This window comes from Lacerta agilis, chromosome 12 (assembly GCF_009819535.1).
Source record: "Lacerta agilis isolate rLacAgi1 chromosome 12, rLacAgi1.pri, whole genome shotgun sequence".
In the NCBI taxonomy this organism is placed as follows: Eukaryota; Metazoa; Chordata; class Lepidosauria; order Squamata; family Lacertidae; genus Lacerta; species Lacerta agilis.
In genome coordinates this window covers 23,134,704-23,160,474 of record NC_046323.1, presented here as the reverse complement: position 1 = coordinate 23,160,474, position 25,771 = coordinate 23,134,704, and the positions used below count along the sequence as shown (strand labels likewise).

The following is a 25,771-nucleotide window of genomic DNA, read 5'->3' as shown; positions in this document are numbered from 1 at the left end:
ATACAAAATACCAAAAAGAAAAAAAGGGAAAAAAGAAGCAAAAAAAAGGAACAATTTCTTATTTGAGGTATTAAATGCCTGAGGTAGTTTAGTAAAATGCATATTTATCTTTTCATGCCCTGGCCAACACCAATGAACACTTCCCTTAGTTTATACATGGCAGTGTTATGTAAAAATGCAACCAAATGTTTAAAAGAAATGCCACTTGGTTAACATTGGGAGTAACACGTTACCTCGTTGTCAATGCCCTTGTTCTAAACCCCTCCCTCCCTCCCCAAACCCCACCCTCCAATTGTCTTTTCTTCTTTTACAAGTGGACCTAGAAGAGCAATGCCTTTTCTTGTTAAATCAGTGAACTCAAAAGAGAAAGCTTCATTAAACCAAGTTCTAAAATTGCTGGGGAATAGCAAGAACAATAAAAGAAGACTAACAAGTTTATGTTAAACTGTGAGGAATAGAACAAAAGGGAAGTGAAGGGGTCCTTAAGTTTAAAGCTGGGTTTCAAAAGTAAGAGAGCCTAAAGAATACATTCTCAGAGACAGCATGCCAACTGTGGCCTGGTCCTCAAACAAGTGACTGGCTTTGTGAAACATCTGCATATCATTCCAACAGGTGCCCAGAACCTGTCCGTTACAGTCTCTCTCTTTGGTCTGGCATCTGTCTCCGAAGGGTCTTTTCCTAAACCTTTATTTCCGTCTCTGCTGTGGCTGTCCACTTTGCGCTGTCTTTTGTTGCTGCTGCTGCCTTCTTACCTGAGCCAGAATTTCCTGAATTTTTCGCTGGGCAAGCTGCAGAGAGTTAACAAAATTATAACCATCACCTGTCATGTTAGGTTGACTTTCGTACCGCTTGCTTTCTCATCTCTTTCTCTCTCCCCGCCCCCCACAATTCTGTTATTCAAATGCATTTGCGACTGTAAATACCTTCAAAATAAAGAAGACTGCAATTATAATTGGGCACAGCAGATAGCACACCTGGTCCCTGAAAAATGCTGCTACAATGATTAAACCATTAAAATGTTCTCTCTCAGCAGCAGATTAAATATACCAGTATAAAACCAGCCACATAAAAATCATTAACTTATACAGAACCAAATGTGTAAAAATAAGTTTTTGCTGCCCACCAAAAGACAGGAAGCGAGGGGACAAAGAGAGAATCCCACAATTTAAAATAATTCAGTATTTACTGATAGTTGAACTAGTAACAATATTTCCCCCTTGTTTTCTTCTTGTCAGGACTACAAAGGTAATGGTGACATTTCAATGGGTTCAATGGAAAATTTCATGCCAGCTCATTTTTAATTAAATTTCTATTCTCATCTTTGGGGTACATCACTGAAAAAAATCAAAGGTCTCTGTTTACACCTACCTGGCATGCATAGAAATGTCCAGTAATTTTCACAACCACCTGATCATTTTCATCTGGTGTCTGGTCACGAGGAACTACAACTTCGGCACTTGTCAAATTCTGAAGCTCATTTACCTGTGTAAAACAAATTGTACAATCACTGCACTGCTGTACCATGTTTTATAATATAAATTGGGGTTGTTGTTTTTTTTTTAAAAAAAGTAATTGGTTTATTAGTCAACTTTTTGCCAGCTACTTGCCGTTTTGCCCCCTTTACCAATAACTCTACCAGCAGCATAGGACGGCACTTTTATATGAGCTTCAAGTTTCACTTCTTCCTTAGGTCCAAAGAAATTTTCTTCCTTAAGTTTCCCATAGATTCTTCCTTGGGCCTTTAAAATAAAATATATGCCAATCAAATCAGTCTGCCACTAAATTCAGTCCTACATACCAACCCCATGAAAAGATCATGTTTCTTTTCTAATTCCATGTTATCAGCAATAGGCATAATGGTAGAAACAAATCTGAAGATTATGTTCAAAAAAATTAAATTACAGTTTTGATACATTCATATAATCGTTTTACATTTTGGCGCCTGACACAAATGACATCAGGATGAGAATGTACAAGCTTCTGGTGGTGACAAAAGAGGGTGGAAGTAACTATTAGGAGGAAGAAAAAGAAAACCCCTAAACCACACCAGGAGGATTGAATTTGCAGTTATGGAAGCACAGTGCACAGAGACATGGAAGCACTGTTTCTGCAAATGAGCAATTTGAACTGAGGACTGCAAATAACGCTACCATGATTTCTCTGATTGGCTGCATTTAAAACAGTCGCCACATAGTTTCTTCTACCTACATTTAAAAATGAGTTAAGCAACTTACTCAATTAACGAGGCAGAAGGATTTTCACCTTCTCTTGACTATGCATGTTTTGTCTTAAAACTATTAATGAAAGTCAAGATAGCACAAGAGCCAGATAGTTGCTGAACACTGTACCTTGAACTGTGCCTCTGGTGGTCCAGTGATTATCACCATTCTCAGCTTTGCCTCTGGTCCTTCAGCAGGTGCAATCTAGAAAAGAAGTGACAGATTAAGAACTTATTGGATGCCCTCTCCTCACTACTCAATGAGATGAATAATAGGGTGTTGTTGTTTTTAAATGAAAACCACCACCATCCTGCTATCCCAGTGCAAATGCACTGGCAACATTAAGCATGGATATTAGTGTTAATGTTTCCCTACAAATTGTGAACCCATATATGAGGGTGGTACAAATCCACTGGTGATTGCTTTTAAAAAGGGAAATAATGTGCTCCTGGTGTCAGTCAATCTTACTACTCCATCCATGTATTTGTGATTATAAGCCATACCACTTTCCTAGAAAATAGAGCTGGATAAAGCTGAGAGGTGAGATCATGGAAAATTTCAGTAGTGCCAGCAGAACTGGGAGGGGGGGTGGAGCAGGAAGAGACAGGGCGAATGATGTATGAAGAGGTAAGATCACTCGTCAGATACATTGTATGACACAATCACTGAAAAAATCCTTTGAACATTAACAGAGAAAAATTCTAACCAATAACCTCTTATCCCCACTTCAAAACAAGAAAGGTGAATGCAAGTCCTACCCACATACCCTCTGCTATGCTGGATAAACAATCAAGGCAGACTCAGGATTGTTGATAATGAACTGTATTTATAGCACAATTCTATACTTGCCTATGCAAAAGTAAAGCTCCACTGAGTTCAACAAGGCTTACTTACTCCCAGGTAGTAAGGGTTGTAGCCTTAATTCTAGAGAGTGGATTTTCAAAACTAATCACCTCACAGGCAAACTATACACTCATCTTATTTTGAACTAAAAACATTTGAACCAACATGAGAAGCACAACAATTAAATTACTTTCATGTTTGTTAACTAAAATCTCATTTTTAGCTCTGTAAATTATGACAAAATAAGCTTCAATTAAAAAACATGGCCCAAAGGTCTAAACCATCTTAAAAAACAAAAAGTCAAGCCCACCAAGGTGGAAGTGTATTTTTTTAACAGCTTATATTTCACCCCTCAAAGAACTTCTAGAAACATGTTTGCAATTATCTTGTCTCTGAAGGAGAGAGTACCATTTACTGTTTTACAGTCAAAGCAGGGTGTCTAAGGTAGAGGCAGGAGCAGAGCAAACTTGCAGAAACTTGCTGACAGTTATAAAGATTGGGGATATTCAAAGTTGATCAGTTTAATATTACCTTAATAGATGCACCTGCAAAACGAGAAAGTTGTTTGATGTGTTGCCCCTGCTTGCCAATTATGGCACCCACTGCCAAGGCTGGGATGAACAGATGAACAGTCTCAGACTCTGGCTGTTGCTGGAATAGGTAAGTGGGGGGAAAGGTCAGGCAATGAACCATCTGAACTGTAGCAATCAAGCTGTAGTTGCCAACTGAAAGCAAACAGATACGCCTTATTTCCAACCACCATGTGTGGCTGGGTAGCTGTTTTCTAACAACAAAGAAATTCATTCTACTTGAAAGATTAAATCCACCAGATTTATAAATATGCAACTCTAGATTTTTGTGTTTTAAGAACTACTCACAAGAGGTTTGGAACAAACAAAATGTAGCAAAAAAAATTGCATTACATGATCAGCTGCAAACTTTAAGGTTACAACCAGATGTCAAGGAAATAAACTACTATCTGACTTTTAGAAGACACCTGAAAGCAGCCCTATATAGGAAAGTTTTTAATGTCTGATATTTTAAACTGTTTGATGTTTACATTTGTTGGAAGCTGCCCAGAGTAGCTGGGGCAACCCTGTCCGTAGGGTGGCGTATAAATATTTTATTATTATTATTACTAATGAAGTCTCTTGCGTGCAGCACCTGGATTCTCTTGGCAGCAATCCTATAACATTAAAAAAGGACTTTAACTTCATTGTTGTATATCTGTCTATCTTAGAACTGATTTATAAAGAATAACTGGTTGATTAAGGTGTTCTATTTAATACACAATGATTTACAATGTCTGACATATTGGGTTGACATCTTTCTGTTAATACACAATTCCATTATTACCTCTATTGAAAAGCCATATGTAGCACAAAACAAATTGTTTTTTCAGTCATTTATTGTAAGAGACATCCCTCTGCACTCAGTTACCGTACTATGTCCAATACATCCTGAAGTAATCTTATAAAATGTGTTCATTATCTTTACTGAAGTCAGATTATGCAGACATACTATGCTTCAGCTATATTTAAAAACAGAAAACCAAAGCACACAAAGAAAACCCAGGGAACAAAACCAAACACAAACTTCTTGGTGGTGACAGAACTTAGAACACTAGTGTAGGCTCTGATTCACGTATTGAAAGAAGCACAAACAATATTGCTAGTAAACACATATAAAATAATCAGTTATGTTAAGCATAGCTAAAACAATTTCACAATTTGTTAGCTCCAAAGGTTCCTGTGGAGGAATAAAAGCTTTGGATCAAACACCACAAGTTTCCCCGTCATATATGTTGCCATATGCATACTTATTCACTAGTAGAAACTCTTTTATGTAGTCTTTGGTATAAGCTCCTCTAATAGCCAATTCTGATGGTGAGTGCCAATAGGACTGGAGCAAATATGAGACAACTGCTGGGGAGAAGAACTATCACAATAGGCCCAGAACACCCATTAATAGCCCAGCTTGTTTGATATCATGTGATGTTGGTTGTCATTGTAAAAGCAAAGCTCCTGAAGAGATTACAGTGCGGACTAGGATGCCTTCCAGGACCTGCAAATTTCTAGATGCCTAAGCAACTGTTAATACTTGCCTGCACAACATTTTGAGTGGCAACATGAACACTGTCCTGAAAATCACCCTTCTCTTTTGAGTGACCATTTGTGCCCCCCAGGGTTATTTCTGCTGCTGTTAGGGAATGGGTTAACATTTCTCAGAGGTTTTCAGGATGGTGGTGGCTTTGCTTAAAAATACCTTCTTTCAAATATATATTTAGTATTATGGCAGATTGTGTCCCCACAGGGCTGAGATGGGGATGGTTTATATTTAAACAAGATAGAGCATTTGTAGCTCCTCTTTTTTAAGAAAAATATCACACACCATCTCCTTCCAAGCCTCTGTGATGCACTCCACTTCCAGGATTCCAGGTCCAGAATTTCCATGGAATCATTACCCAGATGTGGAATGTGGTTTGGAGTGAGCTGGCATACAACACTTTTTTAAGCGGGGGGGGGGGGGAGAGAGCTTCCTCCCTTGTCTTAGTAATTACTAGGGCAAGGCACACCTAACACCTCAAAACCTTGGGGGAAATTCCCCCTTTCCCTCTCTATTTTGGCACATTTCTATTTTGTCCCTCATTCCCATGAATGGACAAAATCAGGTATGCTGAAATTATCTGCATAGTTCTACACAACATCTTTAGATGGCTCCCTCTTCTGCCTCGCTCCAGTTTTCTTCTTTTCTTAAATGTGCCTGTCATCTTTTGGCAAGCTCACTAGAACACAGTCTAGCTGGAACCTGCCTCTTATGTCAAAGGCAGAAGTTGTTTTGGGAGTGAGCGCTGAGACTTTGCCTCCTATGGTATGAAATTGGAGACTCCCTTTCCAGCCCAGAGGACAGGCCCTCTTCCCATGCCGGTTGCCGTCCTCCCATCAAAGCGAGTTTAGAAAGGATGTCTTTGGGGAATAAACTTAATCCCCCAATTAGCTTCTCCTCTGTACTGCCAATGATACTAGTAGTTCCATCCCTTTCTGTTACCTCACACCACCATGTAGTGTGCTCTAATTATTTAGGCGTTTTCATTATTTCATTGTACACCAACAACAGATTTAGGGAAGAACGCAGGGCTTCTCACTGCATCTTTTATCTTCCCTCCTCTGTTATAGAATCCATGTTGCTGTTGCATTAATGTTTCAATTAAGTGGCCTAAAAAGTAAATAAATATGTTGCGCTTATAATGTCTGAATTTTCTTGTTTCTAGTGTATTTTGGATTATTTAAGCTGATGGTTGTAATGGCTATGCCCTAAAAGGTAGCCAATAATCACATGTATGAGCTATTTATAAAAATATTAGTATATCGCTATATCATAAAGCTATATAAAAGTGGTTTACAACAGTAAAAACATAAAACTGTACAGTAAAAGTTTAAAACAACTCAAAAATAAATATCAGTAAACCACGGTGGTAGGATGTACTCTTAATTGCCTGCATGACAAAATAGAAAAGTTTTCAGCAGGCGTTTGAAAGTTGGCACAGAAGGCATCTGCTGAATCTCTATTGGCAGATGACACTAAAGGCTCGGTTTCTCATTATCAAATGAACCTCACCAAGCCGGGGAAAGACCACTGACACTCCTGCAGATGATCTCAGTGATTCAGCTGGGATATCAGGGTTCTGGCAGTCCCTGAGCTACCCAGGTCCTAAATTTATCAGAGCTTTGCAAATTAATACAGGAACTTTGAACCTGGGCTTGGTAGTAGATGGGCAGCTGTTTTAACAACTGTATCACATTTTCTTGACCAGAAGCTCCCATCAGCAATCTGGTTGTTGCATTCTGCACCAGCTGGAACTTACAAACCAGCCCCACATAAGAGTGCATTAAAGTATTCCAGCCTTGAGATTACCAACACCTGGACTAAAGTGGTCAGGTTGGTGGTATGAAGCTGGTAAAAGGCACTCCTAGCCAAAGAGGACACTGAAGCCTCTAGTGAGAAAGATGTACCCAGGAGTACCTGAAAGTTATGCACTTGTTCCTTCAGAGGGAATGCAACCCCATTCACAAGGGGCAGATTGCCAATTTCCCAAACATGCAAATGTGTCAATGCTGTCCAATGACTTGGCTAATTTTGTTAATGGTGTTTCAGTTATTCACCTCCCCTTACTACTCCCTCTTGTGTTGAATTTACACATTACTTAATACACTGCACACTAGAGGGATCATAGGGATGTTGTGCAGTCCTGTATCACTTGCTTTGCTTAACAAGATGTATAGGGAAAGGAATCACATAGATCAACCTCAGTATTCAACACTAATGTCTGCTCCACGGGGGACATGGCTGGGCATGCCCTTATCACGCAAAAATACAAAAGGTGAGTCACCTACATATGATGTCTGTTACATATTTTCATTCCTTCTTGTTTGTATACTGCTCAATGGATTCTTGGATCAGAACACATGGTGAGGTACAACCTAGCACCCTGTTACAATCTAATGATAAGCCCAATTCTCACCTATAGCTACCAGTGATTAAAAACATGAAGAGCTATATAACCAAGCAGTGGCAGAGGAACCCTCTTTGGCACTCAGGGTGGCACATGTGCAGCACCCCGTACGGACTGCACATGTGCAGCATCCTGCACATGTGCAGTCCGTACGGAATGCCACACATGTGCAGTCCGTATGGGCTGTGGCTTGCACGGCGGCCGTACAGGCTGCCGTGCCCTCGGTCGCTCTAAACCTAGAGGGAGGCAGGGGCCATCTTGTCACCCCTCCCAGAGTGGCACCCGGGGGTGCTCCGTCTCTTCCGCCCCCCTTCCTATGCCCCTATAACCAAGTACCTGCAATAAAGGAAGATATATAATTACCCCAAATGGAGGATATGAAGAGGCAGCAGCAGCTGAAGCAACACCTACTGTGGGAGGTGGTATCCCTGAAGAAGAAGGTGGGAAGAGACCCAAGGCATTCAGATTTAATCCTGGAATTAAATGTGCTTGAAGCTGCAATGATACAGGAGATGATTAGCCACACCCTCTTAATAACGTGTTCTTGTTCAAATTTCAAAATGTTTTAACTTAGAGATATCCAACTTGGCATACAACAAGTGTCAAAATCCTGTATAATTGTTTTTAATGTTCAACGTGAAGTAGGGCAGATGTCACTATTCTGCAAGAAGCAATTGTACTTTGACACTATGAACCACTGGGTTAGCAAAAAAGAGGTTTAAATAAAATGCACCTTATGGTACTATGGCAGTATTGCAAGTCAGATTAAGCAATCACTGTGAAATGCATGCAGCACAGCCAGTAACAGACTCATATTCGTTCAACAAATGTAGTGAAACATTTTTCAGAAGCACCCTACAACAGGGATGGGGAAATGGTGGCTCCATACTGTTGGAGACACTCATCAACCCAAGCAAATGCAGTGAATGGCCAGGGATGATGGGTTTGATGTGTGTGTACTGAACTAGACTGACTGGTTTTCCATCTGAAGGGACAAGCATATGCACCAGTCTCTCTCTATGAAGCTGCTGGTTGTGTATCAGTCTTCCCCTGCATGCTTTCCTCCACTGAAGTAAAAAAGATACAATATATTTATTGGGAGGAAATCAAATAAATGACTAACTTACCCACCTCCCAAACCCCAAATTAGAAATCAACTTACATTCATAGCAGCTATATCATTTTCATACGACTCCCTGATTTTCTTCATTATTTCTTCCTCAGCCTTGGCACATGTTTCAATACTGCCTTTAACAGTAATGGTCCTTTCTGGATTATAGAGCGTCAAGTCCTGTAATCTACAAAGCAGAAAGCAGTCAACTGCTATGCATGTAATGGTTTGTATTTAAAGCTGAAACAGAAGGTAATTATACCTTGAAAACTTCAGAACTGCACTCTGTGGAATGTGCACTACCCAATTATCCTAGCTACTGAAGCCCCAGGGAGAGGAGTCCCTGAAACTGTTGCTTGTGGGATCCCATGGCCAAGACTGCCTGCAAGCCAGCCCTCCTTCAGGCATCATATAGCTGGGCCTTACCAAACTACTAGTTGTTGGAGCAGGCACAGTCTCCTTTGAGAACCACATCTGGCCAGAGCAACACACCAAGTAAGCAGAACTAGATGGCTCAAGGAAGGAGCCTTCTCCTGTGCACCAATCTAATGGGAATCATCTGCCTTCCTACTTTTCTATACTTGCCCTGCTGAGGTGTCTCTAATAAGGCAGCAAAACATACATACATACATACATACATACAAAAAACCACCCATGGATTGCAAGCAGATATACTGTTCGGATTTAAAGGGGCACTTTCCCCATCTCCACTCAGAAAACAATTGAAAAAGGCACTCTTGTCTCTTCCCTTCCTTGAATTTCAGAAAAAAGAAAATGAAGAAGAGCTTATATAACAGTTAAATGGTTGAAAGGAGTATGAAAGTGTGTATTTTTGTTTTGAGGGGGTGGAAACAAAATGGCAGATGCAACAAAATGGTGGTGGAAATGGGCACTAAAATGGCGGGTGGACACCAGGAATAAAAGTATAACACTAGTACACACACATCACAGACAAAGCTGAGGTAGGCAGAGGAAGAGAACACAAGTTGAAATGATGGAGGCACAAGATAGAAAGTACGCTGAGAATAACTAGTCTGAGGAGAACATACATGAGGCAACAGCAACCATGACTGAATTCAATGAAGGCAGGAAGCAAATCACAGCATCATGGTAGCATCAACCTACTTCCAAAGCATTTGTTCCTGCCTTGACCATAAGGTGGAGCCCGGCTAGCCAAAGAGAAATAGCAGAGCCAAGAATCCGTCTAGCCCCTGGAGGTGAGGAAGGAGTCTGAGCTTTCAGTCTTTGCTAGTTTAAAGATACCCATATGTATGCTAAATGACAATCACTTCTCAAATCAGTTTACTGTTTAGCAAAGGACACATTGTTGCATATTAGGTACATCAAATACACAACATAATTTGTTGTGATTTGTGTCTTAGTGTTGCACAATGATTTGCATTTTTGTTTAAGATATGTGTGTTGAATTCAATTTGCTACAGCTGAAAAGGACTTCACACTTCATTTCATTTGTATTGCTACCAGCCATAAACTTGGCAAACAACAACAAAAATCCAACAAAACATATATAGTTCAGACAGAAATGAAATGTATCTAAATTATAAACATTTGTTAACAATCTTCGACGGCAAGACACCAAGATAAAATTACCTTTCCTGTCCTATAAAGCAAAAGGCTCTAAATCAGATCAACTACAGCAGAACATTACAATAAATTTATAGGATGTGACCTGGTAAACTTTTGGGGGGTATTCCCCATAAAGCAGTGATGGCCAAACTTGGCCCTCCAGCTACAATTCCCATCATCCCTGACCACTGGTCCTGTTAGTTAGGGATGATGGGAGTTGTAGTCCCAAAACAGCTGGAGGGCCAAGTTTGGCCATCACTGCCATAAAGCAAAAGCTTTAAGTTTCCAACAGCCCTGCCCCCAAAAAGTTAGGATCAGTAGTTGCTCTTATTTGCTGATGCAATGGTCAAAATGCATTTTTGCCTGACCTCCACAGAAGCAGGGCTTTAAAGCAATTACAGCAACCTTTCAAGACACTAGAATGGAGGACTGGACTCACTGAACAGTGCTCCTTCTCTCCAGAGACAAGAAGGCCATGCTGGGGAGAGTTACGTCTCACACCGAACTCTGGAGGCAGAGCTGATCAACCTCTTGCCTATTCTGGTGGGGAAGATCCCCTCCCAGTAGCCAACCAAGTGCCATAAAAACTACACTAAAAAAAATAAAACTATGTCCTATGAAAATGTTTCTTGTATCAACTAGCATCTCCAAAAAGGAAAACACGGGAGAAAAATGCGGAGAAACAGTGGGGACAAAAGAAGTGGCCTCCTCCAAAGACTCTTGAGGAAGGCTGGCTTGAGTTCCAGGTGGTACTGCAGTCAAGGAACTAGAATGGCAAACCAAAAGCCCCTAGCAGTCGCTGGGAAAGGTTTCACAAGAACAAGCTAAGATGAGTGATCAGGCTGCCCTTCTGTCTTCTAAAGGTATTCTGTTCTCTTTCCAAGGAGGATCCAAGTAAAGGCACCAGATCCAGATCATTCTACAAGCATGCAAAACATGCGAATTGTTCTCCTAAGGACTGGGATAAAAGCAGGAGACACAAAGCTATTGAGAAACACAGAATATCCCACATGAATGGCAGGCAGATCTGTCTGGGTGACCAGTTTGTCTATGTAGAAAACACAAAGATCTTGCAGAATTGACAAGAGGAAGGAAGGAATAAGGAAGGAATAATTTTATTGGCCAAGTATCAATCATACTTGGAATTTTGCTTCAACTACATTGCAATGTAAAGAAAACGATACACAGCACAACAAAGGAACCCCATACCACCAACTGACCTCCCTTCCGCACACAACTACAAATTCAACAGTTTCATGGCACAAACAGGTAATGACCAGGATAGTTCTGATAAAAATACCATTTGAAGTTGCCAGCTCATCATATGGCTTCCTAGAAAAGGTTTCATCCTATCCTCAGTAAAAAATGGACTTGGTTGTTGATTTATGGATCTGTTAATTTGTATTAGCTCTGTGGCTGAAACCTGGGGAGAAAGCTCTTAAAAAGTGATATCACTTTTAAAAAACTAAGATACACCATTTAACAATAACTGAATACTTACGGGGATATTGTGATCTTAGTGTCTGTGTCCTGCTCGATTTTCTTCAAATTCCTTCCTTCTTTGCCAATGAGGCGGCCAACAAAATTGTTATGTGCTAGTATCTTCAAGGGAATTTCTTCTGTACTGTAAGCAGTCCAGAGAATTGCATGAACTCAAGAGTCACATAATTCACTATCAGTAACAAATCAAAAAGTTGAGTCATTCTCCAATGACTCAGGGCTCAGACAGTTAACCATGTAATCAGAAGACTCTTAAACTGTCACGATAAATTCCTCTAAGTCAAGAAAAAACCTGCTTGATTTCCTCAAGTGTAATTAATTGTTCTGCTTAATCCATAGGAATAACTAATGGAAAAGGCTGTTTTACAGAAGGAAAGTTTCTGCCATTTCCATGACCCTTGAGCGGGATTCCTTCACACCTATTAGACGCAGATTCCTTCCATCTCTGGGTAGAAAACAGAGCAGGCTGCATCTGTTATACTTCATGTATTCTCAATTACCAAAGAAAGCTCAGTCTTCTTTTCTACCCAACAGCCACAGGCATTCTTGGACACCAGCTTGAGGGTGGGGTGAGAGGGAGAGGAGAATGAGTTTGTCAACAGCCGTAACGGCATTTGCTGCTTTAGTTTCAACTTGATACAACAGAGCTTAAGCAAGAACTCAGGTGTATTCCCCTCTTCCAGCTTACAAGTGAAGAAAAACAGGCATGAAGTGTGGGAAGAGAGAAGGTTGCCCTTCTCCCATAAGTTTCTTTCACAAAGGATATTTGTCTTTCATTTGCTGCATGTTAGGCTTGAATACCATAACAATTACTTCTGCTACTAGTTATCTGGCTTTTCAGACATTATTTACTTAACCTTTGCTAGGTGTCCTGGGAATGGCTCAGTATGGAAGCCTGTATGCCTGGTTCAGGAGTATCGTCCCTTACCATCAAATGTCAGAAATTTATCTGAAAAGTAAGCAACCATCCATCCTCTTACATTTTCTTTTAATTGCACAAAAATGTGCTGAAAGGTGTAACAAACAAAAATCTCTTACTTTTCTGTTTCAGAATTGCTCACCAGTTGTCGTCTTCTGCTATTTTATAATTATATTACACATAAACATTGCCCAAGGATCAAGACCTGGCATTCTTATGGGTTCACTTTTCAGTCCCATTCTTACAAACTGTTAATTATCTACTTCAGACCGACTATTAAAAACCCCAATGACCTCTTAATAAAAGCATTCTTTACTCACAATTTAGTATCTTGCGCTTCCTTCTGCATTATCTCCATGATAATTTTACAAGCGGTTGAGCACCCTTCTGGAGTAGAATGGATCGTAATTGGTTTTTCAGCAGCCCCTGCATTTTCTTTACGATGAATATCAATTCTGCAAAGAAAGAAATAGTAGTAAAAATTGTGCATTCAGTCTTGAGAGAGCAGTCTTAAGTTCTGCTTTGGTAGATAAAATTGCCTATGAACTCGTGCGCCTTGATACAGTTCAGGTTGCATGCAACAACTGATGGTTCCAGATGTGGATATGCATCTTCATTCATACCAAAAAAAGCATCTATCCTGTCCAGATGAATATTGTAATACGAAAAAAGAGTGGTCATCCATCATCAGCTGTGCATGCATGCAGAAAACAATTTCTGTACACATTTCTTACAGCATCAGAACAATGGCAACTCTGAGAAAGTGATTCTATTTAAAGTTTGAGTATCCAGCAAAATTCTATAAAAATGATATTCACTCACCACAATAAAACTGGATAAAGCAACACATTGCTCAAGCTGTTAACTTCATGGGCAGTTTGGTCAGTTCCACTAATGTATTATTATCAAGGGACTGTCTGCATCTTGTTACGCCCTCCTATAAACCACTACCCTCAAGCTCTTTCTCTGTTGCAAGTGACAAGACAAGTCAAACTTTGGTCAGTTGCTTGCCATTCATTTCACTACTTGTACCACTGCTCTACTACAAATCCTCCAATTCAGTTGAATTTCTTACTTAGAAGAAGTTCTGAAATAATCCTAGAGCACCAACATGGCTGTATAAATAAAAGTCTGCACTGAGTTGAAATACAAAGTCCCTTGACTAAGTTTTAATGAGAATCCATTACAGATCGACACTGGACCTACCCTACAAGCTTGGCATGCTCCTACCCTCTTCGCCTGCCTTGCCCTTGAAAATCCCCCCCTCTTTAATTCACATTTTAAGTATGGCTCAACATAACAATTATCACTAACAGTAGGTTGTCACTAAACAGAAAACTGAAACCAGGATGAGAAAGTGGTAATAGCAATTGAGGGTGGAGTAAAATAAAAGATTTTGCAAAAAGACTCAAGCAGTTATATTAAATGATTTTTAAAACAACCTGGTTTAAAAAGGTATCTGAATGTAATGCAACGCTTGGCTTGGTCATGTTTGTAACATAATGGCCAGGTGAAGACATAAAAATATGGAGTAGATAACTTGGCTTGGCTTCTGGGAAACATTATTTAGGTCTGCACCATATCTAGCTGCCACTGGAGAATAATAGAGGGGCAAAACTGGGAAAAGGAGAGATAAACTGCAAGTGGCTGTAAGTATCCCATAATCAAACTACATAATATAATCCTGTAGCTCCAAAATCAATGTTTTAAAACAAAAGCAGTACTACTTTGACAAATGAAGCCACATTTCACTGCATGCCATCAGCTGTAGCTGCCAACAAAACAGCAGTAATTTTCTATAATGTAGCGGTATCTCTCCATGGAAAATGGCCAAAGCAAGTAGTACTTGGCTTTCACACACTGGCCCTGACCACCAAAATTAACAATGCTAACTTGGATGTAAAGGGCAAGAGTACAAGGCAGGCTTCATGTTGCCCATCTCTGTTGCTATATAACATTAATCTTATTTCACATACCGGTACTTCTTTCGACAGTTCTGTTTCACTTTCATTACCCGAGGCCTCAGCACTCATAGCATCAGTATGAAATATTCCTAATACTGATCTATTTTCTCAAATTTGGTAATATACCGTAAAGCGAAAGTTCACAACAATAGTACTGGGGCATGCCTGGTCAGGACCAGAATCCTTGCTCACATGACCTGCTGAACAAGATCCAACAGAAAAGAGTTCTTCTCTTCCTATATATTACCACACCCAAATTGTTAAACTATTGAACTAGTTTATTACCAAAACCTCAGCAACCATGAAATAAAAACACCTAGAAAGATGTAATGGGAAAACTTACTTTGACTGTGTCTGCTTTGTGATGTTCCTTATGGTGGCTCCTTCTTTTCCAATAATGGCTCCTACAAACTGGGTAGGAACCAGCATCCGTAGTGGAACATCAGACTGCGGTTTTTGCCTTGTACCTGCACCAGGCGAACCTTGCCTGGGAGGACCCCTCTGCCCAAATCCACGTCTCCCCTGTGGATGCTGTTGAGGAGGTGGCTGTGCTGCCATTTCATCAGGAATATATGCAACTTTCAGTGAGTAGTTTTCAAGCTGGAATCCATTCAGTTTTTCTATTGCTCTGTACAGGTTTGCAAGGAAAGGAAGATTTTGTAAGTGGGAGCTGGCAGAACAAGAAATCATTATGTTAGGCATTTTCGCTCACAAATAACAGACCCATACCATGAGATCATCATAGCCTTCCATTCCTACAGTTTTAAACTGTAAGCTTGTAGGGAGAGCTCTAGTATTTTATTCACCATCATGTAAAACATAGTAATGCCCTTGAAACAAGAAACAAGCACTTGATTAAATAGTATTTGTTCTTTTCATTATTTATTTAACAATCCTACGATTTTCCATACTGTGAAACAAGGACCTCAAAATATCAGGACACCTGGGGTCAAGTAGCGCGGCCTAATTACCAAATTTCATAGTTTGCACTACGGTTTATATTGGTTCTGCTAACTTTCACAAGCCCATAAAGCACACAAGCCTTTAAGTACTGGAGAACAATTCCTTTGGGAATCAATTCAGGCATGCTAATGGAAGCCCCCCTCCCTCCTGCTTAAATACAGTTCTTTCTCTGTGGTTCCTACAGTTTTCGACCTCTGCTAAAATCTGTCACATTTACCTGTGTGACAAGTGTGAGTTGCTTTCCCTACAACTGTAAAGGAAGGTGTTAGAAGTAAACATACCTGAAAACAACTCCTTTACCATCATATTGTAAGTAACTATGGTAAAATTCTGAAGTAGTACTTAACCACCTCAGCAAATGAGTAAAATCCTCTTTGAAACACATGAGTGTGATCTGGTCTTCAGAAGAAGTAAGGTACAGAGATGAAAAAGAGGTTTCAGTTAGAAACTGAACTCTGACTTTTATCACACCACACAATCTTTTGTACGTGAGTGAACAACTGACAGCTCAATTTTATACAGCGTTTGGCATATTCATAGGGATGGGAAACTGAATAAGGCTGGGGCTCTAAAATAAGCATTGGATACACATTACCTTGGTGTAGAAAAAGATCCAATCTCAATGTAGGAAAAGGCATGGCCAAATCCTTTCTGGTTAGCTGTACTGAGTTACTTTAAAGTACAATTGTATGGAGTACTTGAAAGCAAATAGTAACAAACATCTCTAAAAACACAAATGACCAACAGTGTTGATTTCAGGAAATTCAGGAAAGTTAAAAGTTTCCATAGCAACTGAGCTGCTCCGAGTAGCATGCATTATAATAGAATTTTAACATAAACAAATGTTTAAAAGCCTTGTTCAATAGTGGGATTTTTGTGATGGCCTGAAGTGGGCAATGTTGGACTAAGCTTCAGTGCTTCAAAATCAATTCTGTAAGCATGAAGGGATTGTTGACTGCCTACCACTCTTCCATGTATTCCCATGGTCACACAGGAGAAACTCTAGCTTTCCAAACATATAGGAAGGATGATTTTTCAGTGGCAGAGCACATGCTTTGCAGAACATCCCAAATTCAGCCTATGGCATCACCAGGTAGAAGGGATCAGGTACTAGATGATGGGGAAAGTAACGACCTCAAATCCTAGAGCTACTGCCAGTCAGTCAGTAGCCAGTACGGAACTACGCTGCTGAACAATCTGACCTGGGATAAGGCAGCGTCCTATGTTCCAACGAATATATCACTACTTATGTTTTATTATTAACATACTTTGGAATGTAGAATGGTTTGTTTTTTTATCTCATCATGGCCAGAACTCATATTTTCTGCCTTTTGAGACCAGAGCCCCAATAAATGATTTGCTAGTGCTAAGTGGACTGAAATACACGTTTACAGAATTCCAGCAAACTGATGGAAGAGAAAGTGCTGCTTATCTATATCAGGGGTCGGCAAGGTTTACCTCGCCTGGGCCAATTCACTCCAGTGGAGATCCCTCTGTGGGCCAGATCACGCGCGTGCCCGCAATTTCCAGCGTCTGTGCAGGTGAGTTTTCCATCGCTGTGGAAGTGAGTCCCTGCGCCGCACTGGTTTAGTGCGGTGACTCACCAAGTGGGCAGCTTGGTTCAAGGGTGGCTTGTGAGACGGTTAAACCACCCCTGTGGGCCGCTTGTGGCCCATGGGCCTTAGATTGCCGACACCTGATCTATAAAGATCTGAGTTTCAAATTGAAATCCCTCAGAAAGTTTTTTTCTTTTAATCTGGCTGGTTCTTCTGCAAAGCAGATCGATGAACAACTAAGTGCAGGATCCAGCCAGTTAAGCTCTTTTAAAGACCCATTTATTACAACTGGAAAACGGAATGCATGTTTGACTTCCACTGAAATCAATGGGATTCAAATGCTGGATTTTGTGCTGGAGATTATGTCCAAGGTGGTGGGATCTCCTTTACTGGAGGTTTTCAAGGAGAGGTTGACCACCTGTCATGTATGGTCTAGTTGAGATTCCTGCACTGCAGGAGGTTGGACTAGATGGCAATCAGGGTTCCTTTCAACTCTACAATTCGATGATTCCATTATCACTTTCGCCTGAGGGAATGCACCCTTTGACCTAAAAAATGTTGCTTGCGCGCGCGCACACACACACACACACACACACACACACACGGATATCAGCCGAAACACATGCCTCAATAATTTGCCCTTTTAATGTACCAGGATGTACTCACTTTTAAATTAGGCAATGGGGAATGAAGTGATGTCTTGTATATAATAAAAGGCAGTCAGTTACAGATTAGAGTTTTTAGACACAGCAGCGAACAGCACCCTTACTCACTTTCTCCAGGCAGGGCAAGGAGCCAACCAGACTTGGCAAACTCACTCCCTGCCTCTTTTGCTGCTCACGCACACCTGCTGTAGGGCTGCACCTGGTTGCCTAGAGGCAAGTGCTACTTCCCCACAAGCAATCATGTAAATAGCTAATTGCAATGTTACATAAAGGCGCATTAAGCTGTCAGTTGGTTAGCACTGACCAATTTGTAGCATTCAATAAGCCACTTCATGGTATATGATCCAGAACAGATCTCATGGGAGATGGGGTGCTTTTCACCACGCACACAACTGGTCTCAGTATCGCCTTTGTAACATTCTTACATGAAAGTAACAGAACAGTTCTTTAATTCCTTCTCAGTTTCCCAATGGATATCATTTTAATTCTTTTGTAGTGGTTTACCAGGACAGTGTGAGAGTAGTTTACCATATTTTTCGCTCCATAGGGCTCACCGAACCATAGGGTGCACCTCGTTTTTAGAGGAAAACCAGAAAAAAAGATTTTTCTGGTTTTCCTCCTCTAAAAGGCTGGGGGGGGGCACGCTGGAGGGGGAGCGGAGGGGGCAGCGGCGGCGGAGGGACCAGTCCGGCGAAAGGGGTGGGGGAGGCAGGGGGAGCCCGGTAGCACCGCTACAGCATCGCCACCGGGCTGATCTGCCTCCCCCCCTGCACTCCCTGCCAACCCTGTTCGCGAAAGCAGGCTTGTTTTTGCGAACGGGGTTGGCAGGGAAGAACCAGCAGCATCCCTCCGCCATCCCCTGCTTCTCACTGAACGCAGCGGAGGTGGGGGGAGGTGGAGGAGATGCTTCACGGAGCAGGGAAGGGGCGGTGGGTGGCTGCCGCATGCCCCTCCTTCCCTGCTCCGTGCAACATCTCCCCCCCCCATGGCTTGTAAAAGCAGGCTTTTGCAAGCCACAGCTGTGGGGGGGGGGAGCAGAGATGCTTCACGGAGCAGGAAGGGGCAGCGGGCAGCTTGCTCGACAGGGAGCCTTCGCACCATAAGACGCACTGAGAGTTTCCCTTACTTTTTAGGAGGGAAAAAGTGCATCTTATGGTGCGAAAAATACGGTAAGTATTTTATAACTCCTGCTTCAGTTTAAAGCTTGCTTTCCACAGCAATGCAGCTATACATTTTTTCTAGAGGATGTTACACAACGGGTGGGAGGATGGAAGAACAGTCAGGAGCAGCTTATTTCAAAGCAACAGCACAGTAAACAAGATATCCAAGACAGTGCAAGTTTTGAAAGAGACAGACTATTACTGTGTCTTTTAACTTATTTTTGTTTTTATGAAGTTCATGTGAAAGTGAGGGGTGGGGAAAGAGAATAATTATGCTCACAGGATGCAGAATTCTATCTAAAGTGTCTAAAGAGCATTACCATCCATATGAGAAGGTACACTTATACATGCATTTTCTCTGCATCCAATTTAACATAGCAGATTGGTGGAATATAGAGCAGGAATTTTAAAATTTGCTGCTGAGTGGGGTTGTTATATGGTCCTGTTGGCAGTCCCAGTCACCAGTCTAGCTGCCACATTCAGGATTAGTTGTAGTTTCTGAGTCACCTTCAAAGGAAGCCCTATGTAGAGTGCATTGCAGTAATCCAAGCAGGAGATAACCAGAGCATGCACCATTCTGGTGAGACAGTGCGCAGGCAGGTAGGAACCAGATGGAACTGGTAGACAGCCGCCTTGGATACAAATACAGGGCAAAAGACCCAACTTGCGTTGTCACAAATAAAAAGGTGGGTCCACTCTAGTGCTATCATCACTGTGAAGCAGCAGTTCTTAGGGTCTTTGTCAGAGGCATTTCCCTGACTGCTACCAGGTCACTGAATCAAATCAAGCCAGCCATTATTGCATTTCAAATTTACCCTTGTTCACAGAACTCTGGATCTGACCATTTATATAGTTCAGTACACTGGATCTAGGCAAGGCTACAACTAAGCTCATCAAATCAAATGTTCATAGCTAGTGAGAATGGGAGTAATAATACTCTGAACATTGATGCTTTCCAGCCATCTCTCTGGCTATGCAGCTTTGAAGGTGTGAGATGTTCAAGCATTCAATGTTGGGCTAGAAAATTATCTTCAACTGTGATCAGGGTATCTTTTTATCAACTCTCCCTTTTGTTGTGACCTGCTCATGAGCCTCAACAACTGAATTGTTGCTGCAGAGGCTAGACAATGCACTACAAACCAAAACACATTACACTAAAGCTCAAACATCTGGGCATAAATAAAACTGGTGTTTTATCCTTATAAAACCTTTGAACCTGCATATCTCAGAGACTTCTTCCTCACTTATGTGCCACTGTGACCTTTAAAAGCACTTTCTTGACTTTACTTACAGAGAAGCTACCGGTATTTAAAAAGCAAGGGCATGTAAATATTGCTCCCAGTGGCTGCCTACTACTATGGAATTCGCTTCTGCAGGAAGCAAATTTTGAACCCTGATCATTTTGCAGAATACTTTAAAATTTTGCTTGAGCTAGCGTTTAAGAGCCAAGGTTAAAGGCAGACCATTTTGGGTGATGGCAGAAGTTTTATATCATAATGTATATTTCATCAGACATGCTGTAAAGTCACTGATAAATGTTAATACCCTCTCCCTGACCCCTCAGAATGAAACAGAATACTATGAATGCTCAGACGATGTAACAAGCTTACATTACATCCAATTCTGAAATCCTCGGATATATTAACTAGAAATTAGGAACAGGCTTAATCCTCCAAAAGGTAATACTGGACTAGAAGACTTGTGTCAAACCAGAGATATAAATTGTATTTTTACATATATGTTGCATGAACTTTTATGGAATTTTCTGCAAATGCCAATTAAGATTTCTATCAGCTTCAATGGAACTGCCATTCGATCAGACAAGTAATTATGGCAATTGTGTTAGCCCACAATTTTGAATTTTAGTCCACAGAATTGAACCTTATAGTATAATCCTAGCCACGTTTAGTCAGATATAAGTCTCAGATATAAAATCAAAGTAAATAAACACTTACTGTCTGGCCTGATCCTTATTACCATATGTTACATTAACTACTGCAGTCTCTGTCTCCGTATTCACTAGAAAAAGAAAGAAAAGGAAAAGGGTTATTTTTTGGAGGGGTGGATTTAATTTTATGCTTACGTCTCTAAATTTTTTCTTTAATTGTTTGACTTTAGTGTTACCTTGTTCACAGTTCTCCACTGTTCCATACTGTGCTAACAATCCGTCTAGCACCTGTGAAAAAAGAGCACATTAAAATTAGTTTCTATGGTAGCTGTATGTGAAAACAGCCTGCAAGAAACCCCAAATTATGTTTGCTTTTTACAAAGCTACTGGGTGGGTATGGCTTTCCCCCAAACCGCCCTAAAGCTTCTCCATCTTGTGTTCTCTATTTGAACTCCAAGTATAGCTCAAGGACAAGCAACAAAATGAATGCATACAACAAACCTATTGTGAAAACTAGCATTTACAGCAAGTCAGTCAGTTCTCCATAGCTATGAATGGGGGAAAAAATCTAGACAAGAAGAGAAAATAGAATAAAATACAAACTAGGAACTAGTCTGGTTGGTGTAATGGTAAATTTACAGTTCTCTGCTCCTATATCAGTCTTCAAATTATTCTTTATTATATAATTTTGGTACTTATAGTGAAATTGTTAAATCACATTAACAACCATAACTATCATAGTGCGATTAAAACTGAAAATGCTCATTAAACATAAAGTTCGAAATAAGCAACCCTTGAAATATTTCAAATGCACCTTGTGTGCTCAGTTATTATATCCACTACTTACTAAAAGTCATCTGATGTAAAAAGTACTTTACAATCTTTATTTTATAAACCTGTTCACTCAGTGAGATGTAATCCCACTAATTTGAATGGATCTTGCATGGTAGTTAATATGTTTAGGACTGCATCATAAAGTTATTAACAAATGAATGATATTATTTAAACATTTTCACTGACATCTGAATAAGAATTTACTTGTGTATGCCTGGAATGTAACATTTCAAGTCCAACCAACAAACAGCATCTTCGTTAATCATACTCAAGACTAAATTCATCAAGAATTAAGAATATTTCGTTAGGTACAATGCCAATGTACTTGGAAGGACTTTAAAACACACCTCAGATTTTAGCATCACAAAAGCTACTTATACTTTAGCCCTCTTATTTTAAGATGCAAAAGACCCCTTTCTTTAAAAAGGAAACTAACCTTTGGAAATACAGCTTTTTGCCCCATAAGCATTAGGCTGCTTTGGAGCTTGCTAGCCAGTTTAACTGTTAATTTTACTTATCTTAATTGTTTTTAACTGTTCTTATTGATAATTTTAATATTTTTTGTAAATTGCTTAGAGGTTTCACTACAATCAAGTGGTATATAGTTTTTGCTAAATAAAAATAAATGATTTGGGGGACTAACATTGTAAAGTTACCCAGGATAAAGTAACATGATGCTTTTTGCTTCATTTTTGATATACAACAAAGGGTGGAGGTGGCAGAAATGATTTAAGGTATTTGATGTGGCTTGGGCATGTCTGTGTGTGACCAACAATTTAGTATGGGGCAATGTATGATAAATTCTTGGTGGCTACATTTGTAAGCAGGTTAAATGTTTTATTCACGATTTGTATAAAAATGCAGTTAAATAAATAGATACGTTTACAATAATAAAAATGTTTAGCTGTGGAAAGGCTCTTCAAACTTTTATGATTGCATTATGCTATTTATATATGAAATACAGTAGTAACACTTTTGAGCTAAAACCTCTACAGTATTTGGACACTGGAAGAAAAATACCATAGCTATTTGCTAGCAGTCTTGATATAACATTGTTCCCTCTCTCTTAAGTTAAAACAGTATTCTTGTATGAGAGTGTAATAGAGTGAAGTGTAGTTTTCCTCTCTTACTATTAATACAATGTTTGAGACAGCTGAATACTGTTTATATTATTATTGGGGGGGTGTCATATGATGTCTTGCTTCTTCAAGACATGTCTTGATTCTTCAAAGATCAGCCACAAATTCAGGATTATAAAGGAAATTATAGAGGCTGTTGTAAAAAAAAATTTTGGGGGGGGGGGCAATAATGCCAAGATAAACTACTGTGCTGTTTATAATGAAAGTTCTGTTCTTTTGTTGTTGTTGTTCTTTTTAGAAAAGTTATATACATGTGCACAACACATATAAACATTTCTAAATAGATACAATGTTATGGAAATGTTTGGGTAAATCATTAATGGAGATTCTGTTTATTAATTTTCAGCAGCCTTGTGTGTTGATCTGGTTTAGGTGTCTGACATGGTTGAAGGTGTTATTTGTATTACAGCATGACCAAATAGTTAAGGAGTCTAAAGATCAGCATACTGAAATAGTGGAGACTTTATCAGTTTGTTGTGTTGACATACATAAAAAATTGTGTCCATTTCCAAGGATGTGTTAGTAGTAAGTATGTATACACACACACACACACACACACACACACACACACACACACACGTTCCCCTGGTTACCCTCATGGACTTAAGGAAATATGAGAAACTAAGCTTGCATATAAGTATGAGAATTTGCCACCAAATATTTAGCGCATGGTTCACTAGCACACAATAACACCCTTGCTCATGTTGGACGAGTTGGAAAACTGCAAGGCCAAATTACAACACCATCACATGAAAACAAAACAAATAATAAGCATGCCTCCAAGAGAGAACTATGCCACGAAAACCAGCATGCCTCAAGCACTAAAACACTGGTATAAAAAGATTCACATCTTAAATCAACATGTATATGAATGCATTAGAAACCCCTTTAGCATTAATTAAAATTAGCTTTCTTGCATTCTAGATTCTTTATACGCTTGAGTTTCCTTACACACTTTTCATACTATCTAGCTCCTGCTTCCTGCTTGATTCGGACATATCCCTCCCCCTCCCCCTCCCATCACTTTACATTTTATTTCAAACAGCCAAATCCTCTCTCTCTACTTTAAGACAAGCCAGTTTTGTATGAACTCCTCATCCGCCTCCCTATCACCACGTGCAGCCGTGTTGGGCAATGAAAACCAATTTTCTAGCCAAGTTGGTAGTGCGATAGCAATCCTGATGAGCAGCTGAAAAGAAGTTTGTTTGTATAAATATTTACTCCAGCTAGAAAATAATTCATTCCTTTTTTATGAAGGAACCCCGGCTTTGTCTAAATTGGGTCTCCTCCTCTTGTTATAACACAGATGCCTCTTTCTTGCACACAAAAAGCTGCAGTCTTACACTGTGGACTTTCATTCATCAGACTCTAAAAGCCAACTCTTGACTGTGTTATAAACAGTACTATCCTACACCAAAACTCTTGGGGAGTTAATAATTGAAGTGTTTCAATTCAAACCTAATTTTCTCATTCATTCTCATACATATCTATATCTAGAGTTATCACACACATGGAGTGATCTTTCATTCACACAGTTGTTGCTAAGGTGTTAAGAGGATGGTTGTCAGCTGAGCAACTTAAAACTATAGCACAGGGTCAACTGCACACATGAAAATCAAAAAAGGCTTTAAAAACTACAATACAGACTAATATTTAAAAGGAATACCATAAGCAAAACTATGCTTTCAAGCTACATTGATGAAACAATACTTGGAAGATTTTTAACAGCTTGTTTTAAAAGGCAACTCTACACATTTTTACACAGGCACTCTTAAATTTTAATGCTAGACCACAGAACTAAAGTCTAGAAATGGGGGTAATGGAATAAGAACATCCAAACGTACTTAGTGCATATTTGTAATTTAATGGAAAGCTAGTGATGATAGAAAGTGGTAGTTATCTCAGGAAAAAGGAAAGAGATTCTCACATGTAGCAACTTGGTTGGCAAAAATGGAAATCACAGAATTGCAGAGTTGGAAGGGCACAGAGGGTCATCTAGTCCAACCCCCTGCAATGCAGGAATTGCAAGACGTGTCTCCTCATCCAATGTGAAACCATACCGGACCCTACTTAACTTTGCAAATGTGCTAGCAGCTTTGCTGCACAGAGAGTATGCTCAACATGAAATGCGTAGCTGGCCACTAGTTGATATCTGCATCAAACCAGATTCTTCATGCGTAGGATAGATAAAAGTTTTGATTTACACAGTACTGGTCTTTATACAAAAGGAGATACTGGCTGGAGAAAAGCTGCCTACACAGGATGCCATTACAGTTGTGGCAGCACAAACTTCCAGACTTTTGTTGAAGCTGCACATTTCTTCTTAAGGGAGGGCTAGTATACATACAGCAGTAGCAGGACTGGAGGTACACCACAATCCCCCTACCCCTTTTAGACCTTGTAAAGAAACCCAATTTGTTTGAACTGCTTTTTAATGGATATTGTGTCATTCGTATTGTAATATATGTTGCAATGTGTTTGATGGGGGAAGTCTGGTAAGGTGAACTTTGGTTTATCTGTCACTGAGGGGACAGCTGAGTAGGGGTTGGAAACAGAACTCTCTCTCATCGCTTCTCGGCCTTTTGGCTAAGATCAAGTGTAGGAAACAGAACTCTCAGTATGCAAAAGAGGGATAGAAAGTATGCATAGTATCTTGGTGGTTGCGGGTTCATAATTCTTATTGTGACTGACTGGACCTAGACTGGGGGTTTGGGGGCAGAAAAATGAATATATGGTTGGGTGCTAGTCAGTCAGGATTTGTTTGGGTTGATGGTTGGCCTCTGCGATGAATGCAGAAGATGATGACAACAACCAAGGAGAAGAATTAGGGAAGGAAGAAGACCTGAAAGGAAGGCAGAGTGACTAGTGTCTATGAAGAGCAGAAGTGAGAGGCAGTATGGAATACAGTGG

The 25,771-nt window shown here is 40.1% G+C and overlaps 1 protein-coding gene across 2 annotated transcripts in view; it reads right to left on the bottom strand.

The window, feature by feature from the left end:
• Positions 1 to 411: 411 nt before the first annotated feature.
• The window catches only part of IGF2BP3 (insulin like growth factor 2 mRNA binding protein 3), a 63,409-nt gene continuing 38,049 nt past the window's right edge, over positions 412 to 25,771 (bottom strand). Inside the window, exons 4-15 of one of the 2 annotated variants that reach the window (XM_033166146.1) lie at positions 21,125 to 21,176; positions 20,956 to 21,019; positions 15,000 to 15,284; positions 13,013 to 13,147; positions 11,775 to 11,897; positions 8,738 to 8,873; positions 7,939 to 8,070; positions 3,594 to 3,713; positions 2,349 to 2,423; positions 1,608 to 1,739; positions 1,369 to 1,482; positions 412 to 788 (exon numbers count right to left, since the gene is read on the bottom strand). In XM_033166146.1, the coding sequence (XP_033022037.1) occupies positions 687 to 788; positions 1,369 to 1,482; positions 1,608 to 1,739; positions 2,349 to 2,423; positions 3,594 to 3,713; positions 7,939 to 8,070; positions 8,738 to 8,873; positions 11,775 to 11,897; positions 13,013 to 13,147; positions 15,000 to 15,284; positions 20,956 to 21,019; positions 21,125 to 21,176 (1,470 nt within the window). In that variant the 3' untranslated portion in view covers positions 412 to 686. The remainder of the gene's footprint in view (positions 789 to 1,368; positions 1,483 to 1,607; positions 1,740 to 2,348; positions 2,424 to 3,593; positions 3,714 to 7,938; positions 8,071 to 8,737; positions 8,874 to 11,774; positions 11,898 to 13,012; positions 13,148 to 14,999; positions 15,285 to 20,955; positions 21,020 to 21,124; positions 21,177 to 25,771) is intronic. The other variant, XM_033166147.1, reaches the window with a different exon arrangement.